General features: G+C 40.7%; 1 protein-coding gene across 5 annotated transcripts in view; it reads right to left on the bottom strand.

The window, feature by feature from the left end:
• Positions 1–18,657, bottom strand: part of TNRC18 (trinucleotide repeat containing 18) — a 655,441-nt gene that overhangs the window by 587,279 nt on the left and 49,505 nt on the right. For 3 of the 5 annotated variants that reach the window (XM_075179957.1, XM_075179954.1, XM_075179953.1), the window contains 2 exons: positions 7,676–7,769; positions 2,756–2,961 (listed from right to left, as the gene is read on the bottom strand). The exons of 1 other annotated variant lie outside the window; for it this stretch is intronic. In XM_075179957.1, coding sequence (XP_075036058.1) covers positions 2,756–2,961; positions 7,676–7,769 — 300 coding nt within the window. The remainder of the gene's footprint in view (positions 1–2,755; positions 2,962–7,675; positions 7,770–18,657) is intronic. One more of the 5 variants, XM_075179955.1, reaches the window with a different exon arrangement.

The following is an 18,657-nucleotide window of genomic DNA, read 5'->3' on the forward strand; positions in this document are numbered from 1 at the left end:
TCTGAAATACTTAAACCACCCTATCTCCTGGGATTTTCACTCCCAACAATTGTAAGCGTTTACAGAGAATAGTGCACAAAACAAAAAAAACATCCAGTGAGCAGCAGTTCTGTAAGTGAAAACACATTGTTAATGAGAGAGATCACAGAAGAATGGCCAGACTGGTTCAAGCTGAAAGAAATGTGACCGTAACTCAAATAATTATGAACTACAACAGCGGTATGCAGAAGAGCATCTCAACACAAAGCACGTCAAACCTTAAAGATGTTGGACAACAGCAGCAGACGACCACACTAGGTTCAACTCCTGTCAGCTAAGAGCAAGAAACTGAGGCTACAGTGGCACACGTTCACCAATACTGGACAATTTAAGTTTGGAAAAACGTTGCCTGGTGTGATGGATCTCAATTTCTGCTGTGAAATGCAGATGGTAGGGTCAGAATTTGGGGTAAACACCATGAGCCTGATTGATTAAAGTAAAGCAAAAAAACAAAAAAAAGGAGTAACTCTGCACCATGGCACCATGTTGCATTGGAGTGGGAGGTAAATTTAAAATGCGGGGATAAATTTAATGGTGGCATAGGGCATGTCTGTGGCTGGATCACTTATAAATAACTTGTTTGTGGCTGGATCATGTAGAAATAATTTATTCTAGGAATGCATTCCAGAGGTGCAGGCACCAATGTATAATTGCCAAAGCACTTATCGTGTTATATAGGGAAATGACTTGTTTGGGGTTTTGCAACTTTTCTTTGGGAGTTCTTAAGTTAGCAAAAGAGTGAAGGAAATGTGTATTCTGTAACGGTCTGAAGAAATGACCCATGTTAATCTCATGTTAATTAGACCTTTTGATGTGCGAGTGTCCAACACTTCTGAATGCACAGGGAGGTTTAATTAGACTTGCTGTTAGATTTCCTCTGTGTCTAAAACAGGATGAGGGCAATCACAGCAAATTTTAGGATATCACAGATAAGTGTAAATATTGTTAGCTTTGCACTGCACGTAAATCTATGTACCTGTACCGTATCCTGATACGAAAAATAGCTCAGACGTTGCGGATCAGGGGGCTGGCTTACCCCTGCCAGGAGTTATATCAGAACTGTATAAAAAGTGAGCCGTTTGAGCATGTAATGTATCACTCTTGTACCAATACCTCTATACTTCTGGAAAGATTGGTAGTACCACAGACTGGTGTGTGAACTGTCCTTCTTATGACTACTTTAGCAAATAAACATCACTTGCTTCAAAGACCTGCTTGACAACTTTCCATGCTGAAATTCCTGTGATCTATAGATTAGACCCAACTCTAATCCGTTCCCGACTGTTCTGAGGATTGGACCCAGCTTTCCGGTACCACTGCACTACCCATTACCCAGCAGCACTGGCCAGTGTGATAGGCCAGGGGGATCCATCCATAGGAAGAGAAGGGGCACACGGAGGATTTTTCAGGGGGGGGGGGTTTCCTCCACCCCCGAAAAAAAAACAACCCCTAGAGAGCTGCACTGTATTATACAGCAGCCACGGCGCTGTCAAAGAAGCCAGTGGCGCACGCAGGGGGGGTTTCTAAGTCTCTAGAACCCCCCCTGCGCTAACTAAGTGGCCACTGTCCTATACAGCAGCCACGGAGCTGTCAAAGAAGCGTCCGTGGCGGTGCTGTATTGTATACAGCACCGCCGCAGACGCTTCTTAGACAGCGCCGCGGCTGCTGTATAGGACAGCGCTGGCGAAACGGAGCTGCTGCGCGGGCGCATGTGCAGCAGCTCTCTCTCATGGTTTTTTTTTGGGTTTTTTTTCAGTCGGCGGGGAGAAAGCCCCCCCCCCCCCCGACAATCCTCCGTGCGCCCCTGGAAGCGTCCGCGGCGGTGCTGTATACAAGACCCAGAAACCCCCCCTCCCCCTGCGTGCGCCACTGGAAGAGGTCAGGGGTACCAGCCCAGGTACACCAGCACTCTTTGCATTGTAACATTCTTTGTCCCGGAGAAAATGTACTCCTTTTTTTGCCTTACTTTCCTTAATGAATAATGCCCCATGTATCCATCCTGAATTGTGTCAATGGTGCAGGATTGGTGGTGTTGGGAATGTTTTCTTGACACCCAAGAAGCCCCTTAATACCAATTTAGCATCATTTAAATGCTGCAGCCTACTTGACCATGGTTGCTGATCATGTGCAACAATTTATGGCCACAGGCAATCCATTTTGTAACTGCTACTCCCAGAAAGATAACGTGTCAGGTAAAAAAAAGAACATGTCATCCCAAGCTGGTTTCACGAACAGGACAATGAGTTCAGTGTACTATAATGGCCTCCACAGTCACCAGATCTACATACAATACAGCACCTTTCAAAGCGGTGAAAGAGAGATTGGCAGTATGAATGTGCAGACAAAAAATCTGCAGCAACTGCATGATGCTATCATGTTAACATGGACAAGAATCCCTACGGAATGCTTCCAGCACATTTTTTTTTAATCAATGCCACAAAGAACTCATGCGTTTCTTGGGGAAAAGAGAGTCCTAGTCAGTACTAGAAAGGTGTACGTATAAAGTGGTCACTGTGTGTATGTATGTTTTAAAGGTATATTACAAATATAATATATATTTATAAATATTCCAAGATGTCAGTTCAATATCTGTTACACGTATACAATCAGACAAACTGGTAGTAAGTTTTAAAATAATACTTCTTGAAATGCATTAGTGACACAAGATATTAAAGCATTCTTTCCAATAATCAAATCATTTTAATTCCCAGCTTACCATATGGGTTGTCAGCATGCCACATGCAGGGCATAACTCCACTGGGTAGCCAAGGATGAGTCACCAAGTGTGAGGTGGAATCAGTTGTCCAAGGTTCTGAAGCTGACAGTGCTGTACCTCCAGTTACCATCAAATTAGAGCTCAGTCCAATAGTAGCACTTCTAGCTGGATGCATCTGGGAAACGTCAGGCAAATCCTTGAGATCTCTAGAATATACCAAACATGGCATCACACAATCTTCCTGCTGCTGGAGTAGAGAATGATTGCAAAATATGAGCAAAATGTATATTTATATATGGTCTAACCTAAAAATAAATTATATATAGATTGAGATTCTATACCTACAACTAGTTTATAACAGACATATAATAAAAAATATATAATTTTACTCACAAATTGTTATTAGGGTTCTGATTTAGAGTTAAATGTAAAAATGCCCGGTTTGAGTATGAGCAAAGACCTGTATTTTAAGTTACACTCATCTTCCGATATGTGCAAATTTTTCAGTCTAATGAATAGATGCATCTAGAGCAAAGATGTAACAATAATCATCAACTCCAAAAGTTGGACCCAGCTTATGTAAGTGCAAAATTTACATCTCATATCAAACATATTTCATAATCTATGAATCTCAAAATGAGAAATTAACTTGCCTTTGCACGCCCTTACTGTGCTGCTTCTGCACTTAATTGTCCCTAATGCACATCTCAAAGGACCAGAAGTGCAAGATACATGCAACTCTAAACATGGATGCATATTCACAATGTGTACATTTTTCAGCAAGACCCAGCATTGAAACAATTAAATTCAATTGGGTGCAACTCTATATCAAGCCCTAAGTGTGAAGAAAAAATAAACATGAGCTCAGTCCCCTAACATAACTCGGCTAGATACAAAACATAATAAAATCCAAGTGTACTCACTAAATTAGAATTACTAAGTACGCTTTTTTCCCCTTGAACCCCAAGACCCTGACACTCAAATCAGCATTGTGAACATAAATAAAATGGTGAAGTTACTGATAGCTAGATATTATTCAAATGTAAAAATAATACTATATATGTAATGACAAATATAGAGTATTAAATAAGTAAAAAAACAGCGTAAAACAAACAGATTAGGCAAATGAATAATTTCAAATGAATATAGAAATATGGTATTAAATTTGAAATAACAATAAGCTAATGCAGTCAAAGAGGTAGTGGTATTTAAACTATTAAACACCTACGTTGCATTATACATACTCCATTTTAGAATAGTATGCTTATATCGTGGCTGTAGTAGAACTACAGACGTACGTGTAAGTGGAGATTTAATATAATTTGAACAAATGAACACTTTGCTTAAACATGCCCAAAATGTATTACTAGTTGTTATACAAATTTAAAGGATTTATGGAAAAGTGACAAAATAGCTAATTTTTGATAATTTTTTTCATTATTTCTGCTTGTTAGCATGAAAAAAACCAATAGTAAATTAAATTACTGGTAGAATAAAATTTGTTTTTTATCTGCATGTTCTCTGGGATGTGGTGAAATTGGGCCTTGAGTTGTTTGTGGAAGAAGGGGCACAAAGTGGACTAGGGGAGTAAAAAATTAATTTGCCAATCATCGTTCAACCACATTTACCAATATGTTCAATAACTAATGTTTCAATTTCAAATTGAATTATCATCAGACAAAAAGTTCATGGAGGGTACAAGACATGCTGAAGACACCAATTAACTGATAATGCTGCAGAAATTAGAGTTTGTGGCCAGCATCAGGGCCAGATTAAAGGAATGGAGGCGCCTGGGCTAAGGGGGCCCCCATTCCCCCGTGAGGCCCCCCTGTGAGCCGCAAACCCCACCAATGATCCGCCTGCCGCCCCCCACCCAAGCGCTGACATCTTTCTGTCTCCTGTCACTGTAGTCCTTCCGCGGCACGCTGTAAGCTCCTTACGGAGGAGATCTCGAGAGAGTGAGAGTCACGAGATCTCCTCAGTAAGGAGACTACCGAGCACCGCGGAAAGACTACAGTGACAGGTTCAGCAGCATTGATAGGGCTGGGGGCGACCCCGCACCGATCAATAATGCCGCTGAGCACTGTCAAGGGCCCCCTGGATGCTCGAAGCCCCTGGGCTGTAGCCCAGTTAGACCTCGGGTTAATCCGTCCCTGGCCACCATAGGGGTTTTTAAACAAAGATCTGCAGCCGGATCGCTTAGTAACAACCCTATGTATAATTTTTCTTTTTGCCCATTTTGGAAGCAACTTTTTTTCTGTAAAATTTTTGAAGAGAGGAAATCTCATGTTAATTAAGCCTTTGATCCAAGAGTGACCAAAATGTCCTGTAGCTTAAATGCACAGTAGGGGGTCGTCATCGTTTGTATCCTGTATGTCAGAGAGATGGAGATACTATCTGAATAATGAAAGCAAGCAATTTGGGAAATAACAAAATTTACATCAATCTGTGAAGTTTAATTTGTTTTCAATCCATTTTTACAGAATATATTGCATTCCAATGCTAAACATTGAATGTGATATCTTAGACTTTGTGGTGCCAGGTATGGGCCCCCTGGGATTAAACTGTGCCAGCATATGTATAGAGAGACTGAATAAAAGGAGATGTACTTTATTTTCCATCTCTACTTCTGGATGATCACTAGTACTTTAGCTCGTGTGTAAGGTTCCTTCTTAAGAGCAATAAACCATCATTGCTTCAAGATTCTGACTGATGCCCATTGCCTGCTGTATCCTGTGACCAACAGATAGATGTTACACTCTATTTCACTCCCCGGCTGTCATGTGTTGAACCCAGTGTCTTTGCGTCAAAGCTCTATCTGTTACCCAGCAGTCCTGATGCAAAGTAAGAGGCCAAGAGATAGCAGCCAGACATCAGCAAAGAGGTGCTGCAGCAGTTATGCCAACCACGCAGAAGTAAGCAATTTCAGGTGCAAGTGAAGTAGCTTGGCAGTACTATCCTCTTATAACTAGAGCGCAGTTAGCATTCGCAGTTGGTCTGCAATCTGGTGGCAAGTGGAACCAGGAGGAGTGGTCAATAACAGTCAGTTACTGACCATTGGAAATAAACCCAGAAAAACTGTAGCAAGACTCTCAAAAGGAGTCCAGGTGGCAAAGTAAATCTATCTGGTTAGTTTACAACTGGTGGCAGGAGAGAGAGTAGGAGAATAAAAAAGACAGTGTGGCAGAGAACGATTTCTTTTGGCATAAAGTTTGCAATCTTTTATTCCCAACTATAAGGATGATCAGTGCGATGCCTGTGAACCTAAGTACTTTGGATTTTACTGCACATTCTATGATGTACAACACATAGTTTCTCTGCATGTTGCTGGGTTAACACCATGCAATAGAGCACCTTTTTTTTTTTTAGATTCATAAAAAAAAAAAAAAAAACACAACCTGGCATTCAGTTGCATCCATTTCCAGCTCTATCTATTGACTACCATTTGCATTTTCAATGTACTGGTCTTGACACCCTGTATGCACATTTTATTAAAGATATTCCAGCTTTAGAGTTCATCCTATGCTAGCAAGGTGACATTACATTATTTGATAACAATCACGATGCAATGGCAGCATAGTGACTAAGTGGCTAGCACTTCTGCCTCAGAGCACTGGGGTAATGAACTCAATTCCTGACCATGGCCTTATCTGTGAGGCGTTTGAATGTTCTCCCCGTGTTTGCGTGGGTTTCCTCCGGGTGCTGCGGTTTCCTCCCATGCTCCAAAAACATACTGGAAGGTTAATTATGAAAAAAACATGAGAGAGCACCAAGCTAAAATGACTGGAAGTTTAATTGGCTGCTAACAAATTGACCATAGTATGTGTATGTTAGGGAATTTAGACTGTAAGCTCCAATGGGACAGGGACTGATGTGAATGAGTTCTCTGTACAGCACTGCTGCTAAATAAATTGATGATGATGATGATGAACTGAACCTTTTACCCATTAAATAGAATGTAACAGTCATTAAGATGAACTCACAATTTTAATTTTGGAAGATATATTTAAAACAGGAAATACAAATTAAAAACAAAACAAAAACAAAATGTTAAAGAACAATGCACAGGTGTTGTACGATATCCAGAAAGCAAAATAATACATAGAAAGGGGAGAACATAATCCAAAAAGAAATAATAGAATTTAAAACATTTACATGCCTTTACATCTAAATTGTCTTTTCCAGAAATACTTCCATAAATTAAATGATCAAAGATAATAGGTAAATAATATGCCTTACATAATTTTCATTTAAAGTTGCATTTCCTCATACTTGTTGGGTTGCTTTTTTCCCTCTTTTTTTTTTAAACAAGCATCTTTTCTATCTGTTTAACAAAGCTTATGTAAATTTGTAGGATGTCCTACTATAATTTGTTCTTCCTTTTGCAAAATCTTGCTGTTGATATGGCTGCATTTCAGCACTCAAAATAATTTTGGAGGATAAAAATGAATCTCTGCAACAGATGTCTCCATCTATGTACATCAAAGCATGGAAAGAAGGGTGACAGGGGTTTGTGCCACGAATGGCAAACATTACAAAGACTCTCTGCTCAGTAGATCATATATAAATGTTCCTTTCACTGCTATGACAATTGCAGAACTGTAAATCATTAATAGCACGTTTTGGGGGGTTTTTTTAACGTAAAAAGGAAAGAAAGGAAAAGGCCTTGTTATAAAAAAAAAAAAAATAATTCTAATGCAAAGAACTTAAAAAAAAAATATTTGGGAACATATTTATCAAATTATCTAAAATACCAATTTCAGTGGAATTTTAAAACCCATTTTATTTTCATAATTCTTTATTTTGAATTGTCAGTTAAAAGCACAAAAACCAGAACCATAAAAACCGTGCCAAAATTGAGAACTCATTTTATTTTTTAATCAATTAGTGTTTCTTTTGTTATCAATAATACATGCTCACCGAAGCAGTTTTGCATGCTCTCTGTCGAATCTCTCCAACCGCTCATTGCAATGCCTGATCCGGTCATCCACACAGTCTTCTCTTACATGTCCTACTGGTGAAAAAAAAATAGGACATGGAAAAGAGAAAAATAGAAAAATGTAATGGGAATTTAGAATAGAGTTTGCACTGTGCTTTTTTATGTTTTTTTTTTTTTGTTTAATTACTTATCAGCAGTGGGATTTTATTTGTGGCTGGATCACTTATAAATAACTTCTTGTATAAATATTTTTAGACTATTAGCGCAGTGTGCCAATTTATATCCTTAAAAGTGTATTTTTTTATTATATTGTGTGTATTTTGGAATAAGAAATGTATTGATTTCTAATGTATTATGCCAGGTATTTGTTTGAGGAAATCTTCATTAAGGATAATTAGACCTTTTTCATGTGAAGTGACAAACACTAGCTTCAACCTAAATGCACCACTGGAGATCGTTCCCTTCCTTTCATGTGTAGTTTTCATCCTCTATCTTAGAAACTGTCTGGTCTGAATAATGCAACCAGCAAGTTGCAGGATATATCAGACTGCTGTCAATTATGTTAACTTTGCATTGCATTTAAATCCAAGTTTGGAAAACGCATTGCATCCTGATACTAAATTATCTGATGTAATATCTCAGTCTTTGCAGAGCCATTTAGGATCAGGGGATGGTGTTAACCCCCTGCTAGCATGTGTGTCAGAGGGTGTACAAAAGGAGTTCTGTCTGACCATGTAATGTATAATTTTCCATCTGACTTCTGGATGCTCACGAGTACCGCCAACTGGTGTGTAAAAGTTCTTGCCAGGACTCTAAGCAATAAACCATCACTGCTTGAAGATTCTGCCTGCGATTATTACCTGCTGTATCCTGTGACCAAAAGATAAGAGCTTACACTCTAATCCATTCCCCGGCTGTCCTGTGTTGAACCCAGCATCTCTGTTCAATGCTCTGAAAGTAATATCACAAACTTGTTGTGCCAGATAAGGAAGGGCCTGGATTACCTCCTGACAACATGTGTCAGAACCAGTATATGAAGCTGTATTTTGTATTTTAACTATTATTCCATCTGATTTTCTGGAGATACCTAGTACCTCTAACTAGTGTGGAAAGGTCCTTGTCAGAGCCATTGAGCAAAAAACATCACTTCTTGAAGATTCTGCCTGATGCCTGTTGCCTGCTGTATCCTGTGACCAACAGATAACAGTGTTCTCCCCAGAAAAATTTGCCAGCCGGGGGGCATCAAGAACTAGCCGGGTGGGGCAGTTTTAAAAACCTTTGCAATAATATTGAAAAATGTTGGAGGTTATTGCCCACAGCTGCCAGGAATGGTCCGAATGGTGGTCAAATTGTCTTAACACACACTGTTTGATATAGTGCTCACACATAGTGCCTGTTAAAACAGGAGGAGCAATGGTTGATTCTATTAGAACCCAACACAGTCCTATTATAAGAACCGAGTGGTAAGTAAAAACAGCCAGGTGGAGCACCCTGAAAATAGGAGCTGAAGAGAACACTCAGATAAAATCTTACACTCTAATCCATTCACCGGCTGTCATGTTGAACCCAGCATTTCTGTGTCAATGCTCTGCCTGCTACCCAGCAGTCCAGATCTATAATATGCAGTCAGGAGGTAGCAGCCATTACACAGCAAAGAGGTGCTGTAGCAGGTATACCAACTACCCAGAAGTAAGCGGTTCTAGGTGCCATGAAGATGCCTATTGGTGGCAACAAGATTATCTTACACATATTGTGCAGTTTTCATTTGCAGTCGGTGAGTGTCTGCTGGCAAAGTGACACCAGTAGGAGTGGTCTGTAATAGTAACATAGTAATATAGATGATGAGGTTGAAAAAAAGACACCAGTCCATCAAGTTCAACCTATTTTGGATCTCCTGCGATCCTGCATTTTTATTTGAAATTGATCCAGAGTAAACAACTGCAAATCTGTTTCAATTGTGAAAATCCCCCCAGACTCAATATTGCAGTCCTATTTTACCCTATATCCACTACTATCCTTCATTGTAATTAACGGTCGTATCCCTGGATACACTTTTCTGCTAAAAAATTGTCTAACCCTTTCTTAAACATATCTATTGAATATGCCATCACAACCTTCCCTGGCAATGAATTCCATATCTTGACTGCCCTTACTGTAAAGAACCCCTTACTTTGCTGTTTGTGACATTTCCTCTCCTCTAACCTTAGGGGGTGACCGCGTGTTCTGTGTATAGTCCTTGGGGTAAAAAGTTCCCATGAAAGTTCTCTCTATTGACCCCTAATGTATTTGTACATAGTAATCATATCTCCTCTTTTCTAAAGTAAACATGCCTAAACTGGCTAACCTTTCCTCATAACTTAATGACTCCATACCCTTTATCAATTTTGTCGCCCTTCTCTGAACCCTTTCTAGTTCCAAATTATCTTTTTTATAGAGTGGTGCCCAGAACTATACTGCATATTCAAGATGAGGTCTTACCAACGATTTATACAGTAGCAAAATTACACCGTCTTCCCTTGCATCTATACCCCTTTTTATGCATGCCAATACTTTATTTGTCCTTGCAGCTGCTGCTTGACATTGAGCACCATTGCTAAGTCTACTGTCTACGAGCACTCCCAAATCCTTTTCCATTATAGATTCTCCTAAATTAATTCCATTTAATTTATAGATTGCGTTCTTGTTTTTGATCCCTAAATGCATAACCTTACATTTATTTATGTTAAACCTCATATTCCATTTGGCCGCCCAATCCTCCAGTTTATTTAAGTCCCTCTGTAGAGAAGCTACATCTTGCTCTGATTTTATTACAGAGTTTAGTGTCATCTTCATAAATAAAAAATTTACTCTCTAAACCCTCACCAAGGTCATTAATAAATATATTAAAAAGGAGTGGCCCCAGCACGGAACCTTGAGGTACTCCACTTAAAACTTTTGACCAATTAGAAAATGTTCCATTTATCACAACTCTCTGTTCCCTATTCTTTAACCAGTTTTCGATCCAAGTACAAATGTTGATTCCTAGACCCAGTTCCCTTATTTTGTAAATCAACCTTTTGTGTGGAACTGTATCAAAGGGCTTCGCAAAATCTAAGTAGACCACATCTACTGTGCTGATTAGATTAGTTTGACATGACCTATCCCTCACAAATCCATGTTGATTCCCACTAATAATTTTATTGCGTACCAAGTAATCCTGAACACTATCCCTTAAAATACCTTCCAGTAGTTTCCCCACTATTGATGTCAGGCTTACAGGTCTATAATTCCCTGGTTGTGATTTCGTCCTCTTTTTAAATAACGGCACCACATCTGCTATACACCAATCCCTTGGTACTGAGCCTGATGAGATTGAATCTCTGAAAATTAAGAATAGCGGTCCAGCTATTTCCGAGTTTAACTCCATAAGGACCCTTGGGTGTATGCCATCTGGACCTGGAGCTTTATTTATCTTAATATTCTTCAGTCGCCTTTGGACTTCTTACTCTAACAACCAAGTATTAATTAATGGCATGGTTTCATTTCCATTTTTATGTATTACTTCTACCATTTGTTCCTCTCTAGTAAATACTGAAGAAAAGAAAGTGTTTAATACCTCTGCTTTTTCCTTAGTGTCATTTATCAATTCACCCATCTCACTTCTTAGGGGTCCTATATTATCTTTTTTAATCCTTTTGCCATTTATATACTTAAAAAACTTTTTGGGGTTTGTCTTACTTTCTTTTGCAACGTTCCTTTCATTTTCTAAATTAGCCAATCTAATTTCCTTTTTGCATGTTTTATTACATTCCTTGTACCTACGGAAGGACTCCTCTGACCGTTCAGACTTAAACAATTTAAATGCACGCTTCTTCCTTTGCATTTCTTCCCTTACCCTTTTATTTAGCCACATTGGTTTAGACTTAATTATTTTACATTTATTTCCCATAGGAATGAACTTATACGTGTATGTTTCCAGCAGTATTTTTAAGACAGCCCACTTTTCTTCCGTATTTTTTCTTTCAAAGGCTTTATCCCAGTCTATGCTCTTTATAGACTCGTGTAGCATATTCAAATTTGCCTTTCTAAAGTTTAAAGTCCTAGTTTAACCCTTATACCGTTGCTTCTGGAAACTAATTTCAAACCATATTATGATCACTGTTTCCCAAGTGCTCCCTTACTTGAATATTTGATATTATGTCCACATTGTTTGTTATTACTAGGTCCAGTATAGTCCGGTTCCTAGTTGGTTCCTCTACTAATTGGGACATGTAATGGTCTTTTAGCGTGCTCAGAAACCTATCTCCCCTAGCTGTACCGCAGGTCTCAGAACTCCAATGTCTGGATAATTCAAATCCCCATAATTAAAATTTGATCTAGTTGTATAGCCTTTTCAATTTGCTGTAGAAGTTGGGCTTCCTCAATCATACTAATATCTGGCGGTTTATAGCATATTCCTATCAGCAACTTCTCTGAACTTTTTCCTCAACTGGATATTTCCACCCATAATGCCTCTATATTATCACCAATATTCTCGTATATAACTTCCTGAATACTTGGTTTTATTTCTGGCTTAATATAAAGACATACTCCTCCTCCCCTTTTATCTACCCTATCCCTCCTGAAGAGAGCATAGCCTTCCAAGTTGACTGCCCAGTCATGTGTATCATCCCATCAGGTCTCAGTAATACCTATAATATCATACTGCTCATTCATTGCTACTAGTTCTAACTCCCCCATTTTACCTGTCAGGCTTCTTGCATTTGCAAGCATACACTTAAGTCTATTGCCTCCCTTCGGTATTTCTTTTTGCTTTAAAAAGGACCTCTCCTTATCGACTATGCTTCCCTTTCCCCCCTCTCCACCCCCTTGACTCTTGTTAAATTCCTCCTTACTACTCTCAATGTCTATCCCATAAATACTTGCTTGCCCCTCCCCCGGGTGCCTAGTTTAAAATCTCCTCCAACTTTCTAACCATCCTCTCCCCTAGCACTGCAGCCCCTAATCATTCAGGTACAATCCATCTCGACAATAAAGATGGCAACTGACCGAGAAATCAGCCCAGTGCTCTAAGAACCCAAAACCCTCCTTTCTACACCTAACTTTTAGCCACGCATTAACCTCCCTAATCTCCCGCTGCCTCCCTTGACTAGCGCGTGACACAGGTAGTATTTCCAAAAATACTACCTTGATGTCCTTGACTTAAGTTTGTGACCTATGTCCCTGAAATCATTCTTTAGGACACCCCTTCTCCCTCTAACTCGGTCATTGTTGCCAACATGCACCAAAACCGCTGGGTCATTCCCAGCCCCTCCCAACAATCTGTCCACCCGATCCGCAATATGCTGCGCCCGCTCGGGCTCGGGAGACAACACACTGTTCGGCATGCACGGCCCCGGTAACAGATTGCAGTATCTACTTTCCTAATAATTGAATCCCCTACCACCACAAACTGCCTGGGTCCCTGAGTAACTTTGGTCACCTCTATGCTGGAGAGACCATTCCCCTGGTTGCTAGAGGAAGCAGTCTCATCCAACTCTACCAAATCTGAACTGCCTTCCACAGTATCTTCATTCAATCTGGCAAATCTGCTGGGATTGCTTAGCTCAGAACTGGCCTGCCTCTTCCTCCCTCTGCTACCCCTAGTAACTGTTACCCAGCTGCCTATCTGTGCATCCTCCTCTGTCTCTGCTCCACCCTGCTTAGCTAACGCATCAACGGTGAGCGGTAAACAATGCTCCAGGTTGGCAATCTCTCTCAATGTTGCAATGGTCTGCTTTAGATCAGTTACCTGGGCTTCCAAAGAGACCAATTGCTCACATTTCTAACAGAGGTATAAACCTTAGAACACTTGCTCCAAGTGTGCATACATATGACAAGATATGCATTGAGTGAGATCATCAAGCCTGCTACCACCTAACTTCTTATAGCCTACAGTGAGCTTGAAAGTACTAACCTTTGCAAGCCACTTACCAAATTAAGCCTCTTCCTGGATTCAACTCCTTACTGGATCTAACTCCACACTTTAAACAAACAGCACTTGAAATCAAACGGCAGTGGAAATCACAAGCTCTTTTACTGAAGGTGAGAAAAAATCCCAGATAAAACTGTAAGAAGAACATCCCCAACAGACCAGGTGGCAAAGCAAGCCTATCCAGTCACAGTTGGTCTAATCTGTAAGTGACAGGAATTACAGCAAGTAATTAAGAGTCTGTCACATGCCAGCACCAATATCAATTTTCTCAGCACCAGGTGTTTCCATGCATGCACATGCAAGTGATCTCTGACATATGACAAACCCTCTCAGGTAATTAAACTCCACTATGTGCAGTAATCACTACCAGAGTGCCAGGTGGTACCTGCTGTAGCTTTCCTTGCTAATTAATCATTTCTGTGAATTGACTTAGTTTTCTTTTCGATTTGAACCTGTGCCTGTGAGACAGACTTTAGCTTGTCCCTCTTTTGGACCCTGTGTTTGTGACCTTGACATTCAACTTGCTTCTGACTACTGATTTGGTGTGTTTCTCATGTCATCTTTTCCCAGCTAGTTATGTCAGGTGGCAGATAGAGAGGCACGACCTGCGGGCTCCCAGCAGCAAATCCGTTAGATTCTGCACCTCAACTCGCTAGTGCCAATCCTGATTGATAAACAGGAATCCTAATTCCCCAATTTAAAGCGTGACATTGTTAAAGCATGATCTTGAAGCAGTTATGTTCACTGCTCAAAGAGGGCCCTTCTAAGGATCGTTACACACTACTTAAAAAAGGTACTAGCGATCATCCAGACGTACAGATGAAATATATTTTTGCATTGACAGTTTTGGATACATAACCTGGCAGGAGTTAATCCAGCCTCCGGCCCTTAAACCAATTCAGGTCGAATCATGCAGCTAGCATGTGAATCAACCTGGAAGGGAATATTGTTGCTACTGGCAGGAAGCTGCCATGGAGACGTGTGCTCAGCCTCCTCTTAACCCCTGGTGCCACCAAGTCTAGTGCAGGATATTTTTAAATCTCCTGTGGCCGGGTCCCCGGAGTGTGGCAGTCATCTTGAAATGGACTCTGGCGCCGGGAGGGTTAATACCCAGCGCTGCAGGGGTTAAATCACTGGCGCCGCATGAAATGTTATTAATAAAAATGTTTTTAATGTATATAAAAATGTATGTTTATGCGTGCGCTGCAGCGCTGGCTTTATAGCACCCAGCGCTGCAGCAATGAAGAGGTTAATCCCCTTCGCTATGCACCGAGGAGTGAAGCCGTTGGTTCGAAATCTATTTAACTGAAAACATTTAAATGTATATGTGACTGGATCACTGATAAATAACTTCTGGTATGAATTTATTCAAAGGAAATAGCGCAGGGCCATTATTTATAAAATTGCATATGCACTTATTTTGTGTATTGTATATATTCCAAGATAGAAAATCGTTATTTCTGAGACCAGGGTAGAAACTGTTTTTTTTCTGTTTTCACCTTACTAAAGGATATGCCTTATTTCCGATGCATATATCTGATACAATAGGCCTTTGTGGATGGAGGTCTTGGGTGTACTGGGATGTATTTTGTATGGAAGTGTCATTGTTTGGGATTTGTAAGGTTGCTAGTGGAAACCTCCAATAAGGCATATGTGGAAGGGAGTCTGATAGCAGGAAGTGCTAACAAAGTTTTGTGATGAAGTGTCATGCCTGCTCTGGCCAAAGGCCCAGCAGGGAGTCGTTACTGTGTGGCCTTTTGTCCAGAATGAATTTTATAGATAAGCGCAAATTTTTGTTAGCTTTGCAATGCATGTAAATCCATGTTTGTGTAAAAAGAGTATATCCTGATGCTAAAAATAGAATGTGTCTGAAATGTTCTTCTGATTTTCATCCAGGGCCGTCTTTCCCATTGTGCACAATGGGCAGGTGCCCGGGGGCCTGCAGTCCAGGGAGGCCCATCGGAGGCGGCAATAAAAAAAAAACCTGAAAAAAAAGAAGAAAATACTTACCTTGCGGTCAGCTGGCGATCCGGCTCCCTCCATGGTCTCCTCCTTCGTGCGGCGCTCACAGTGCATGTCGGGCATGACATCATCACGCCCGACATCGAATGCGGAGCGCGACGGAGGAGGAGTCCAGGGGGGGAGCCGGATCGCCAGCTGACCGCAAGGTAAGTATTTTCTTCTTTTTTTTCAGGTTTTTTTTTTTTTTTTTTGCTGCCTCCGACGGGCCCCCCTGGGCTGTAGGGCCCATATATATAATCATTTTTTTTTTTTTTGTATATATAGGGGCCCCGGTGCACTGCTGTGCCCGGGGGCCCAAAATGTTCTTAAAAGGGCCCTGTTTTCATCTGACCTGATCACACTGGTATCTGCCACCAGTGTGTGAGAGCAAATAAACATCTTGCTTCAAAGACCTGCTTGGAAACATCTTCAATATTGCTGTATTCCTGTGATCTACAGATTAAACCCTAAATCGAATCCGTTCACCGGCTGTCTGAGGTTTGGACCCAAGCTTTCTCAGTACCACAGCTTTGCCTGCTACCCTGCAGCTCTGGTCAGTGTGATAGGCCAGGGGGGATCCATCCACAGCAACCCTGATCTATAGTAAGAGGAGCTTGTGATTTCACTGCTTTTTTGATTTCAAGTGCTGTTTTTGTTTAAAGTGTGGAGTTGGTTCCATTAAGGATTGCTGGGCTGTGCTGAGAGAGTGATATAGTTTGGGGAATTATTCTGTGTGTTTATTGAACGGGATTCGTTTTTCTGTGTGTTTATTAAGTGTTTTTTTTGTTTTTTTTCCTTCTCTCTGTTAGAGCTAGTGGGTGTGGTTTAATTGCATAGGTGATACAGCTGGTTAGTGCAAGCTCTATTTAACAGGAGGTAGCAAGCGATTTCATTGAGCTTGTGATTTCACTGCTTTTTTTATTTCAAGTGCTGTTTTTGTTTAAAGTGTGGAGTTGGTTCCATTAAGGATTGCTGTGCTGTGCTGAGAAAGTGATATAGTTTGGGGAATTATTCTGTGTGTTTATTGAACGGGATTCGTTTTTCTGTGTGTTTATTAAGTGTTTTTTTTGTTTTTTTTCCTTCTCTCTGTTAGAGCTAGTGGGTGTGGTTTAATTGCATAGTTGATACAGCTGGTTAGTGCAAGCTCTATTTAACAGGAGGTAGCAAGCGATTTCATTGAGCTTGTGATTTCACTGCTTTTTTGATTTCAAGTGCTGTTTTTGTTTAAAGTGTGGAGTTGGTTCCATTAAGGATTGCTGTGCTGTGCTGAGAGAGTGATATAGTTTGGGGAATTATTCTGTGTGTTTATTGAACGGGATTCGTTTTTCTGTGTGTTTATTAAGTGTTTTTTGTTTTTTTTTCCTTCTCTCTGTTAGAGCTAGTGGGTGTGGTTTAATTGCATAGTTGATACAGCTGGTTAGTGCAAGCTCTATTTAACAGGAGGTAGCAAGCGATTTCATTGAGCTTGTGATTTCACTGCTTTTTTGATTTCAAGTGCTGTTTTTGTTTAAAGTGTGGAGTTGGTTCCATTAAGGATTGCTGTGCTGTGCTGAGAGAGTGATATAGTTTGGGGAATTATTCTGTGTGTTTATTGAACGGGATTCGTTTTTCTGTGTGTTTATTAAGTGTTTTTGTTTTGTTTTTTTCCTTCTCTCTGTTAGAGCTAGTGGGTGTGGTTTAATTGCATAGTTGATACAGCTGGTTAGTGCAAGCTCTATTTAACAGGGGGTAGCAAGCGATTTCATTGAGCTTGTGATTTCACTGCTTTTTTTATTTCAAGTGCTGTTTTTGTTTAAAGTGTGGAGTTGGTTCCATTAAGGATTGCTGTGCTGTGCTGAGAGAGTGATATAGTTTGGGGAATTATTCTGTGTGTTTATTGAACGGGATTCGTTTTTCTGTGTGTTTATTAAGTGTTTTTTTTTTTTGTTTTTTTCCTCTCTGTTAGAGCTAGTGGGTGTGGTTTAATTGCATAGTTGATACAGCTGGTTAGTGCAAGCTCTATTTAACAGGAGGTAGCAAGCGATTTCATTGAGCTTGTGATTTCACTGCTTTTTTGATTTCAAGTGCTGTTTTTGTTTAAAGTGTGGAGTTGGTTCCATTAAGGAGTTGAATCCAGGAAGGGGTTTAAACTGGTAAGTGGCTAGGAAAGGCTAGTACTAAAGTTCACTGTAGGCTATAAGAAGTTAGGTTAGCCATAATAAGATGAGTAGTAGCAGGCTTGATGATCTCACTCAATGCATATCTTGTCATATGTATGCACACTTGGAGCAAGTGTTCCAAGGTTTATACCTCTGTGAGAAATGTGAGCAATTGGTCTCTTTGGAAGCCCAGGTAACTGATCTAAAGCAGACCATTGCAACATTGAGAGACATTGCCAACCTGGAGCAGAGTTTACAGCTCACCGTTGATGCGTTAGCTGAGCAGGGTGGAGCAGAGACAGAGGAGGATGCACAGGTAGGCAGCTGGGTAACAGTTACTAGGGGTAGCAGAGGGAGGAAGAGGCAGGCCAGTTCTGAGCTAGGCAATCCCAGCAGATTTGCCAGATTGGATGAAGATACTGTGGAAGGCAGTTCAGAATTGGTAGAGTTGGATGACACTGCTTCCTCTAGCAACCAGGGGAATGGTCTCTCCAGCACAGAGGGGACCAAAGTTACTCAGGGACCCAGGCAGATTGTGGTGGTAGGGGATTCAATTATTAGGAAGATAGATAGGGCAATCTGTTACCGGGACCGTGCATGCCGAACAGTGTGTTGTCTCCCGGGTGCTCGGGCTCGGCATATTGCAGATCGGGTAGACAGATTGTTGGGAGGGGCTGGGAATGACCCAGCGGTTTTGGTGCATGTTGGCACCAATGACCGAGTTAGAGGAAGAAGGGGTGTCCTAAAGAATGATTTCAGGGACATAGGTCGCAAACTTAAGGCAAGGACATCCAAGGTAGTATTTTCGGAAATACTACCTGTGCCACGCGCTAGTCCAGGGAGGCAGCGGGAGATTAGGGAGGTTAATGCG

Source organism: Mixophyes fleayi, chromosome 7 (genome assembly GCF_038048845.1).
Source record: "Mixophyes fleayi isolate aMixFle1 chromosome 7, aMixFle1.hap1, whole genome shotgun sequence".
In the NCBI taxonomy this organism is placed as follows: Eukaryota; Metazoa; Chordata; class Amphibia; order Anura; family Limnodynastidae; genus Mixophyes; species Mixophyes fleayi.